This window comes from Amphiura filiformis, chromosome 8, assembly GCF_039555335.1.
Source record: "Amphiura filiformis chromosome 8, Afil_fr2py, whole genome shotgun sequence".
NCBI classification, from domain to species: domain Eukaryota; kingdom Metazoa; phylum Echinodermata; class Ophiuroidea; order Amphilepidida; family Amphiuridae; genus Amphiura; species Amphiura filiformis.
In genome coordinates this window covers 26,209,657-26,222,323 of record NC_092635.1, presented here as the reverse complement: position 1 = coordinate 26,222,323, position 12,667 = coordinate 26,209,657, and the positions used below count along the sequence as shown (strand labels likewise).

General features: G+C 34.9%; 1 protein-coding gene across 1 annotated transcript in view; it reads right to left on the bottom strand.

The window, feature by feature from the left end:
- Positions 1-10,978: 10,978 nt before the first annotated feature.
- Positions 10,979-12,667, bottom strand: part of LOC140158866 (rap guanine nucleotide exchange factor 6-like) — a 130,171-nt gene continuing 128,482 nt past the window's right edge. Inside the window, 1 exon segment of the mRNA XM_072182122.1 lies at positions 10,979-11,741. Within this exon segment, the coding sequence (XP_072038223.1) occupies positions 11,716-11,741 (26 nt within the window). The 3' untranslated portion in view covers positions 10,979-11,715.

Genomic DNA, 12,667 nt, shown 5'->3' with positions numbered 1-12,667 from the left:
ATTTACTGGTATATGGAAGAACATTACTCACTTGAGCTATCCTTCATGCAAGCATACACAAAATTAGCCTACTGTCAAGACTTTGTTGAGGGATTCCACAGCTTGATTCCATTAGTAGTATAATCCCTGTCTTGGCAGGGTTGCCAAACCCGCGATTTGGTAGCCCAATTGGGCGACTTTTGAAGAGTTTTCCCGCGGCTTTTGACAATTTCCTGTCCCATAGAAACCAGTGGTTAAGAAAAAATTTGGGTGACTTTTCAACATTGGCTCCCGCGACTTCCGATAGTTTCTTGCCGCATAGAAACCAATGGTAAAGAGAAAAATTGGGCGACTTTTCGATTATTTGACCCGCGATTCGGGCTGAAATCTTTTGGCAACCCTGTGTCTTGGCACTAAACTCTGAGTATGCTTACATGAAGGTGATACCAATATTTTGCACCACTAGAACATAAAATTATTCACATTCCACACAGTCTGTGTGCCTCTTCACACAGTTTTCTAATTTAAATTTAAAATAATTCAATCATAAAATTATCTTTTCAAAACCTAATTTCCAAAAAGAAACTGGATTTTGAAATGAATGTTAGCAAAACAAATATTTAAGCGATCTACATGCATGCATTGAGGACTAATAATATATGATATCACCAATCCTCATTACCAATATTTTTGGTGCTTATTTTGTGGTAACTTGTATTTAAAACAATTTGCATACAAAAGGCCACTCCACTTCAAACCTATGTTAAGATAAAAGAAGACAGAAAGAGAGAGGGGAAGGAGGAATGCAGGGGGAGAGAGATGGATGAAGCCAGAGAGAGATGAAAAGAGAGATAAAGGAAGTCTGACAAAGAGATGTATCTTATTGAATCAAAACAATTACCACAAATGAAGTGGCCTATGCATTAGTAGAAGACATTAAAGCGCCTTGATGTAAGCATACTCAAAATTAGCCTAATATCAAGACAGGAATTATACAGTTTTTGAAATAAAGCCCTTTCATCCCTTGATGGAGTCTTGACAATGCAGAAAGCTGAATCCTGGTCAGCAATCCAGTTACCACGATAGGAATTGCTTTATTCTGTGTGGTGGTAATTGAATCGCTGACCAAGATTCTGCTCGCTGCCTTGACAATAGACTAATTTTGTGTACATGAAGAAAAGACCTACCAAAGGTAATCCCAAACTGGTCAACAATGATCTTCTACAATGCTGAAATTATTCAAATTAAAACGTGAGTGTAGTTGACCAGTTATAAATCATCTACTGACAAAACAATTTTGATATGAGAATTTGGAAATAAATCAAATACTGGAACATACTTGTGCAAACTTGCTACTGATGAAGTTCCAATTGCAATGTAACAAGCTTGCAAAAATAAGTATCAGAATTTATTTCCAAATTTTCAATTATTACTAGATGACTAAGAACATTCACTCAATTTTGATGCATCTCAGTGGCAGTGAAATCATTTTGTTGAAGCGCAGTGGCATTGTTATACTATGATCAGCTCATAATAGGTGAGATTTATTCGGTTTTGTTACTGTGCAATTCAATGAAGTTCTGACTTAAGCCGGCATAAATTCACTCAAGCGTCAGCCACGCAATACGCAAAGCGTAGTTCACGTAGGGCCCTGTGCCCAGCTGTGTATACACCATTCTATATCAATCCACAATGTTATGATTCCCGCCTATTATGAACAGGTCAGAGTATAGGTCAAGATCATATTATATTTATATCTTATTAACACACACATTTGAACAGCAAAAATATTTATAATTCCAAATATATTCATAGCAGCCGTAGAGTTGTCAAATGCTATCAAAGAATACTTTTTTCTTCAAACAAGCAAATAATTGGAAGCCATACCAAAAATACATACATCTTATTCTGATACTAAAAGTTTAAAAAAAATCCATTTATACAAAATAATACATAATGCATATAACAAAGAACAAACTTGGTAACACAAGATAAGCATGTAACAAAACAAAATGCACTAGAGACACTCTCCTGAATTCTTTAATTAAAAAGAAAATCCACTCATTTTGTGTTCTCAATACATCAATTCATTTTAACAAAATACTAACTTTACAATACATGGAATGAGCAAACAACCTAATGGGCTATTCCAGTTGAAATCCCTACACCCTCTATGGTAGACATTACCTTCATTTCCCACACATGGAGTATAGATTTCAAATGGAGTCGCCCATTCATGTAACCCCATTTGAAATTCACACTCCCTGTCTGAAAGATTAAGGTTATGTATTCTATTGGTGGTGTATGGATTGTAACTAGAATAGCCCAATTAACATTTTGATTGAGGAACCTCACAAATACTAGTTACAAAGTCTTCTGGAAAATAGAGAAAGTTCCTGCTTTTAAAGAAATGGCTACTCTACATTACATTTTTTATTTCACAGGACTTGGGGAAAAATTGTCAAAGAATGATGTGATGCATTGAACTTGACAATAATTATGACTTTTTACACAAATAAAAGTCAAAATAATATTAAGGTAATCCCAGGCAGTCATGAAAGACAATATCTAATATTAATAAGATAGAAAAATTGGAAACAGTCAATGACGGGATAGTCATCACCATTTACATAGGGAGTTTTTGTGATGTTATTTGTTACGCTTCATGCTAATTAATCAATTTGTAGGGCAATTTATTGTTTTGTACAGAAAATCACCGAATCTTAAACAATTTGCTCGTTAAGTGTCACAATACCGGATGACTTCACCTATTTGTTTTGAGATTCCTCATTCTTTCACATCATTGGTCACAGTTGGAAGATATTGAAGACAAAGATGTAAAACCACATCAATGACAATATTCAGTATTTTGGTAAACTGATAATTATTAATAAATGTATTTTACATCAAGATTTATTTACAAAGAACAGGTGTTAAAATATATGCACAATTCAATTCAGACTTGGGCTGTATGGAATATAATATATACATTCAAGTTGGTCTCAACCACACTTCTTCAATATACATACCTGAAAAAAAAAACATGTTTCAAGCATTCATTCATATAACGGAACATGTATATATGGACATGGACAACATTTGATACTATTAGTTACCCCCGCTTGTTCATGAAATAAGGAAAATATCTATGGTCTGGTGCCGTATTCCATGAAGCCGAAGGCTGAATGGAATACGGCAGCAGACTAGATATTTTCCCATATTTCGTCAGAACAAACGGGGGTAACAAATTTATCCTTTAGTGAGCATGAATTTTATTATCTTCTGACTTGTTCCTAAACTTTGCAAAAGGAATTTAGCTTGATAATCTTACTGAAAAGTAGGCTAGTTTCTTCCTTGCAGTGCAGCCATGCTGCGCATGAAGTATGTGCACAGAATTCTTATCAACTAAAGGATATATATTTTGCCTGCATGGTATCCCTTAAGTTAATGCCAATAAACGCTGCGATTCATGACAGCTAAGATGAAGAGCATTGATTGTATAATCAATTGGATCAAAGGCGTTAGACAAGTCCAGGAATATTCCAATAATGTTTATTGCTGATCGAGATCGATGGGCAAACATGATCCCTGCTGGGAATGAAAAGGGCTAAAAAGCTATAAAATTTGTCACCCTAGATCGGGAATTTGAGCCCTTTTCCTTCCCAGCATGCATTTATGCCTATTGATTGCTATCAACAATATACCTTTACTGACCTCTCACCAAGCATAAAATGTAAATTTTCATATGATCATCATCAAGGCCATACAATCCCAGCACAAATTAATAAGATTTGTTTAGGACTTGCTTACCCGAACTCCAAAATGTCATTCAACATAAATTTTCTCAGTTTGAGACCACAACACATGAACAGTGTACCCTGACATTTACCCACACAAAGTGTGTAAATCAATCAATTTATTTTTACAATTCAATCTGTTTTTATGGGATTTGAATATTCTACACCACCTTACATTAACAAACATGTACATAATAGACCGTTCAATTTGATGAATGCTGATATGGTTACTTGTAGTTTAGAACCACCGCAAATATTCAATTTAGGCACATTTCTTTCAATATTGTCATCTTGCGAAATTGGTAAGGTTATTGTATAAAAAAATTTGTAGAGGCAGTGAATACATTGGATTATTGTGTCCTGCAGGAGTAATCATTTACCAGTGACAAGTTTGTACACACTGTTCATGAAGGCGCATAAGGAAACATGACCCAACGCATCATAATGTGCATGATAATTTCAAAAATTTATATTTTTTATTTGGTTTGTGAAAAAAAATGTTTTCAATATCCAGTTTCTTTCACTGTACACAGACCAACTATAAAAAGACCACACACTATTTTCCTTGAAAACCACATTGCGTTATCCCTGTTGAAAACCATACAACACTTTTATGGATGACGCAACCTTGATCTCCAACACAGTAGGAGCAAACCCATTTGAAATACACACTTCCTGTGTGGAAAATTTAGATCATGTCTTCCATGCAGGGTGTATCAATTTCAACTGGAATAGCCTATTATTACACAGGAGTGATGAGTGACACAATTTGATCTAACCCACTCGCGTCTCTTTTTCCTCTTTTCATTCTTTTCTTATTTTTGCCAATATCTCAATTTCCTATCAAATGGTCTGATTGAATCATCACATAGGGTATACAATGTTACCAATATAAATGTCTTTGCTCATACCTCAAGTTTTTCACATCTTACTCCCCTTATCCTGCCCATGCATTGATATAAAAGAATTCCAGATGGTTGAATAAACATCAATATACACAGAGATAATAAGAATATTTATGCTTTTATTTCATGAATAATATTACACAATCTGCAGATAAAACAAAGACAATGTGCACACGTCTCAGATATAGACATGAAATAGACCACATATAAGTAGCAATATTTCTGATTACTTAATATGCATGCGTCTACTCATTGAATAACAAAACTACCCTATTTCAGTACATTGCTGCATGAAGTTCTTCAAGTTGAATATTTTAACAGCTTTATTATAAGCAGATGGAAACATTTCAACCTGAATTTTTAACAACTTTATAAGCAGACGGAAACAAAGTGCTCACTTAGACAAAAATATGGTACAATTCTGCAAAGCAATTAGCTCCCACGTAAACATTTTGGACATGACCAGTTCTGGTCACAAGCCCTTGATATGTGCTATGAAAGACGTAACTGATTTTTTGTACATTATACATTACAAAACTGTGAACATGTTCCATTAATGATGTAGTTGCTAATTCTGCAGTTTCATACTAAATTTAAGCAGCACTATATTGTTGGAATTGTTTGTTAAATGTTCTGGAATAACTGTATAATTATTTCATCTAAAAGCACATGACATCCTTAGAGGGGTCACTCAAATATTAAAGTTCTACCCACGCTCATTACTCAACCCCTCTTAACAGATGCTAAATGGTGTACATTTTTCCAAGGTTCCTTTGACAGCGTTAGCCATCGCGTATACTTGCGCGACTTTAATCATGTGCATTGGACCTTGTGCAAAATAATACGCGCTGGACTGCTACCAGTACGCTTAATTTGTAAAAGGAAATCCGAATAACAGTATAGATGACAAAGTTTGAGTTCTAAAACATACCTGAAGTGTTGATATAGCCAAAAATAGACCTCTAACTGGCACAAACATTGATGCCACTAATATGCTCAAAATCCAACCCTTTTTATGCCATATTTAGTAACTTACATGTACGTGGGTAGCAGTTTCATATTTAAGTGATCCCTGGGATGAAACCTGTTTCCAGGTGCACACTGCGTCAGGGGTTCATCATGGACTCTAGATAACATTGGAGGCTAGAATACTGGAATACCCTATGTATTACTCCTATCATCTATGTTTATGATATAACGCTACATACAGTTAAGACAGGAATAACAAAAATATCTAAGGTACATATAATAATATGAATGTTTACAATTAAATATTATGAATACAAAATACTGGTACAAAATTCAGCTGGAAATTGAAGCTTGGCATTCTAGCTTCTATTATGATGTCTGGATGAACATAGTGGTACTATTTTGAATATCAAACCATGAACTCTGAGAGTAAGCTGTTATCTTCATTAGCCAGAATTATTAGGGCTACATGTAGGGGCATTAAAGCAAAAGAAACTACTGGAAAGATGAAATTCAACAAGCATGGGATTCTTTGAACAGGTCGTTGTTAGGGACCGTTCACAAACACTTGTAAGGGGGGGGGGGGGCCCGGTGCAAAAAAAAAATATCGTAAAATTTTTTCGGGGCCCCCCTTTACAGACCTCGAAAATTTCAGGGCCCCCCTTTTGACATGAAAATTATGGGTCAACCCCATAGAAAAGCATATAAACTCAATTTTTCAGGAAAATTTGTGGTCATTTTTTTTTTTCAGGGCCCCCTTAGGATGGTCAAAAAAAATTTTCAGGGCCCCCCTTTTGCATCAGGCCCCCTTACAAGTGTTTGTGAACGGTCCTTATCCCCAATCTGTATCACCAAGTTGTATCATCAGAATTGGAAAAAAAGTAAGCCCTTCGGGTCAAATGCCTGCGAAAGCCATTGTGGGCCTGCAAAAATTTTGTTTAGACAAACTTGTTTTCCAATACAAATTCACTTCAACATTAATCCTTTCAAAAATTAAAGCTCCTACCTGTATTGCGAGATTACCATCTCCGAGTCTGTGACATCTTAAAAAGTGCAATGTTTGAAAATAAAAGGTTCCACCCTTATTATGCCATTACCAGTTTGTTGATCTCTAATTCTGACATCTTAAAAAGTGCAAAATTTTAAAATTTGAGTACAGGTCCGTACAAATTGATGAGAGCCCATAGAATATTAGACCTACAGACCCAAATGACCCTTGAACATCTTGACTAATTTCCAACACTGCGAATCCTTACTTAATATTGCCATCACAAATCAACAACATTTTGTGTATTGAAACAGATGGATATGACACTCTGTTCTTATGTTTGATCACATAGAGATCCTAATGCATCATGGTCTATTGGGCCATTCCATTTGTAAGCCACACCCCTTGTGGAAGATTTTGGAATTCCAACCAAATTCAACAGTTTAAATTATTCAGATTCAACCATTTTCATCCATACAAAGTTGTAAAGATTGGAAGATTTTGGAATTCTAAACAAAATTGTCTAATTTATGTCAACTTATGTTATATTTAAATTTCAACAATTTTCAACTGGAAGTTGACATAAAACTAGCAAACATTTCCAGCTAGATTGAACACAAGGTGCAACTGGAATTGAGATGACGGTGAAATCTTCCACAGGGGGTGTGTGGATTTTAAATTGAACAGCCCAATTCAGTCAACCAATTGGCACCTTCAATTTTCTCTTACACTTCGCACACACGATATATTAATATCTGCTTAAGTTTGCGACAACAATGTTAATAACGGACAAGTGTATGATATTACAAAACTAATACATTGAATTTGTTCCAGAATAAAACACATTTTGCACATTATTTTCAAATAAATCTGGGATCAGAAGTGAGCAAATCAGTCTAGATTTAAAATCAGACTTAGAAAGAAACTAACCAATTAGATTGAAGTTTCTATAATTAGCTGCAAGATATACAATACAAATTGCAACCAAATAATTATTACAATGAAAGGGAAAAATATCCAATTTGTAAATACACATCCATGCTACAAGAATTGTACACAGGCTGAATAGATTTATACATAATATAAACAACATCTATACAGCAATATACAGAATGGTCCTTAAAAACAAGGACAAGTAATATTATTAGTAATAATATGTTAGTATACGGTTCGAGGCTGTGCACCCTTGGCCCAAAGAGAGAGATAGAGACATATATACAGTCAGACTCGCATAAATTACTTCATGTTACAGTGGTTATGTACAAGTTCATCCAACCACACAATAGCCCACCAGATGGTGTGTTAATAGCACAAAATGCTCCAAATGTTGCGTCTATTTACAGAAATCAACATTGGTTTTACCTTTACTAAATGTGTGTTGTCAATGCATGCCAACTAGCTTTAGGTACCAGTAGTTGCCAGGTATCAGTGGGGGTGTGTGTGCCCTGTGCGCGGAGCTATCTGATTATGGGAAAGAGAGTCAACTTCAGCTCAACAAAGGTTCAAAGATTTGTGGCTTTTATAGTACTAGTCAGTAGAGGCAAAATAATCTCACTTCTGATGGCACAGTTCATTAACCTCAATTCAGCAATCATATTTCAATATCTGACCTTAAGTTGAAGGGGATGAGTTTTTGTACCCAACATATGCAAAGGTCATTCCACGAGTGTAAAATCGTAATGCAGTTAAAGAACTATGCATGTTTGAGATCTTGGAAAGTTACAGGAGCATTTTGAGGGCTTTGTGATGTTAGTACACTTGAGAGGCATATCAAATGGGCTATTCCTGTTTAAATCCATACACCCCCTATTGAAGACATTACTGTATCTTTCACACATGGAGTGTGAATTGCAAATGGGTTTACCCGAATGGGTGGCTCCGTTTGAAATTTACACCACCAGTGTGGGAGATTAAAGTTGCGTCTTCTACAGAGGGTGTATGAATTTAAACTAGAATAGCACAATGGTTTTGTTGCCTTGCTTTACACTAAACCATAGAGAGTCTGACTGCATCAAGAGATGTTAGTATACTTGCAGTGGGATATATGTATTAATGGTGTGTTTTCAGACATCAGCAACTGTGTGCAAGGGACAGGTGTCGTGTGTTGAACAGGTGCAATTAATTTGATGCTTTGTTTTTCACTTGAATATATATATACATATATTGTGCATCAATCATCTTAGTCATTCAAAAAAAAAATAAATGTCCAACCTAGTTTCAAAGTAAGTGCAAAGTAAATGAATACATCTTAGGAATCTGATATGGAAGTTTTCTTCCCTAGTTTTTCAGAAATGTAAATAATTTTGTTCAGGAAAATATTCACAATGCAAACTGCTTCCATTTTGAGATATATAGAGAATGCAAACAGAATTCATACATTGGTAAATAAGGAATCTTTGGGCTACATTTGAATGACTTGTGCTAAGTAAAATGGAATGGTAAATACGGTTTTTGGAAATAATCTTGGAAATATCAATAATGGTCACAGTGGAAATGATCTTTGGAAATATCAATAATGGTCTCTATATGAAATCATTGGATGGCTATCATAGAAACAATCTTGGAAATATTAATAAATGATCGATATATGTACACAATTGGACGTTTACAATCTGAGAATGAAATGTGCAAACTGTTTGGACTTCTCCGATGTATTAAAATGGAATACTTGGTCGCTGGTAAAACTGTGATTCCTAAAGGAAAGAGAATCTATTGCTATACAGGAGATGATGAAAGTAACAGACACCATCATTTACATATATTCCACTATCAAGAGAAAATAAGCAATACACATTGAATACATGGTGTTATCAAGATTGCTCACTACAAGTTTGAAGTAATGTGTGAAAGGAAAGTACCACATATCAGTCACTTCTATGTGGTCTACCACCTATAATAAGTGCTTGGTCTACCACCAAAGTGCTTGTTATTAGTTGAAAACACCAGAGGAATTGCTTGAGACATATTCAGCAGAGTTGACTTTGTCAAAAAACAGTTTTTACATACACGCACACAGTGTCGTCTATATTTGCTATGGTGATGTATATACCACCCATAGCATAATGCATACCTTAATAGGACACCAAGAGATTTGTAACTGAGCATTCCAACAATTTTCAACCAAATCAATTTGGTTGTTTCTAATATTTGCCCTCATAATTATCCAACCCTGCAATTAGTGTGCTGATAGTGTGTTCACATTAGGAATACAGAACGATAGAATAAACAAACTTCCAAGGGACCAACTGTTGGAAACTGCGCTTATAAAAGTATGCATACTTTAGCAGACTGCACTTGGACAGGACGGCATGATTTGCAGATGTGAGCTCCTATCTTTGCATTTTTCAAAAAAAACGTAATTGAAAAATTGGTATAAAAGTGAGTCTCCTGTAGTTTTACAGATCTCTAAGTGTCCCTTAGATCGTGGATGGCATGCTTTTGTATCATGCCTTTGTCGTGAAGATGCCTGATGCATGGGTGGTAACCAATTGCAAAACTGGCTACTGTATACAAACAATCTAGTGTTAGTCATACTTAAACCAAACCTTTTTACCCATTTACACAATTTCCATTACTATTTTTACTACCAAATATTTATTTTCTGAGTTGCATTAAGATAATGTAGTACTAATAGTAGAAATAGTTCAAATTTGGGTGTAATGTCATTATTTGCATATTTGGTTAACAGGTTGTCAGTGACCAATCCACTATCTTGGTAGTATCAATTAAATGTATTCCAAACAGACCTATCGAATTGCATTCTGAATACGAAGCATGTCTTTCTGATATCAAATAATTTTCATTTTTTAAAATCACAATATAATACAAATTTTATGACAAATTATAAAATTTGATATTTTTCAAATTTTTGATATATATGTCCTCGAAGTAAATTATATAAATCGAATGATATATTCTTAAAGTGTATGTAGCAGGGAGGAAAAGTCGACGGTCAATTGAAAATTTTGACCTTTCATATTGAAGATACAGATTTTTTTCCCAAAAAGACCTAATTTGTTTTGGTGTTTTGGGAAAAAATCCATATCTTCAATACGAAAGGTCAAAATTTTCAATTGATCGTCGGCTTTTCATCCCACCTACATACACTTTAAGTATAAATCATCAGATTTATAAAGTTTACTTCAAGTACTGTTAAATATCAAAAATATCAATTTTAATGATTTGCCATAAAATGTGTATTAAATTGCGAATTTCAAAAATCAAAATTATTTGATATCAGAATGACATTCTTCGCATTCAGAATGCAATTCGATATGTCTGATGTGCTCTAATGTCCCAAAATAAATACTGTCCAAACGTTCATACCCCAGCCCTTAACTCACCAGATAAGATAAAGGCTCTATTGTTTTCTGCAACATCATATGTGACACGATCAAGGGAAATGAGTCGGATGTCGCTAATATTGGTTTTGAGATACTGGCAAAGAAAGTTTTGAAATTCTTTTTTTAAAAATTGTTTTCAGCGACTGATCAATTGATGTAACTTCGCAAAGAAAAGTTGTATCAAGACAGGGTTTTCAGTTTCTGAGAGCTCTGAATGTACTCTTTAGAAAAATATGTAAAATTCATTTTCGACCAGGGTCGACATGTGACTCATTCCCCTTGATCATGTCACATATGATCATGATACAATGCCATTAGAAGGCTGCATGTGTTGAAGCAATGCTGTAAGGCCAGGTAGGCCTATGACTAGAATTATATTTAAATTGGGTTTTTTTCCTAGATTGTGAATTTTTAAATTCACAAGCACATTTTGAAGTGAATGGCATAAAAATAACCAACAACCTTTATAACCTAATTCTCACATGGCATTAGATGATTAACTAAAGTATGTCCCTTCACATTTATTAATTGCACTACAATCATTTTCAATTTTGCAATAAACACACATCTGTCTAGATTTGGTTCTGCTGTTACTGCTGTTGCTGAAATCGCTGTAGCTGATAGGTTGTATTTCTGCCTGCACTACTTTTTTGAAGTGGATGGATAGAGACTTATTTTTCCTTGCACACATTTGTTGTCGCCAAGTGTAAACCCAAGGGCACAGCGGCTCATTGTCATACCACAGACACTTGCTCATTATCTACAAAAGAAAATGATATACAAATTATATCATGCCTGCTCAAAAATGCTCTAGAGATTATTCATGCAAATCTGAACTAATCTCTAGTTTGAAAATGTATACATTTTTTGTACTTATAACTTCAAGCCACACTTTCAAAAAAATCAGATGTGGAACTGAGTAGAACTACTATGCATGGCATATTGGAAGGCCCAGGGGAAAGTGAGCCCATATTTGTCTGCCATTTTCCTGGGAAACAATGATTCGCAATGTGGGGTTTCAAGGTGACAAAACAACAGCCCTGATCCACAGACTGACCAAACTATGTTTTTGGGTGCAAGTAAAGTCGGTCATTGTTTTTTTTTTAAAGAATTGATTTTCAACTACATTTTTTACAGACTTTGGTGATTTTCTAGGGCCACTTGCAAAAACAAAAGGTAAAAAAACCCACCAACAGATTGCCCTACTGTAATGGTCTGTTACCTACAGAACATGTGTTTTCCCCCATCAACTTAGGGTTAAGTTTTCTTCTTAAAAGACTTACAAAATATCAGATCTGCACAGATTAGTGTAATCTAAAGATTCACCATACTTCCAGTTGCCAATTCTAATGCCTCAACTTATAGTAAACAAAATTTTTGATCCACATCCACTTTGATCCACATTTATCTTGGAGTAAACATGTTTTCTTGGTTGAAACACTCATATGACTGTTTTAATAAAGATTGATGCTGATTAGCTCATTTGGCTGTATTGGGCTATTGCAGTTGAAATCCATACACCCTCTATAGAAGACATGGCCTTAATCTTCCACACAGGGAGTGTGAATTTCAAAAAGGGTTACCGGAATGGGCGACTCCATTTGAAATTTACACCCCTTGTGTGGGAGATGAAGGTCATGTGTTCCATAGAGGGTGTATGGATTCCATCTGGAATAGCCCATTTCT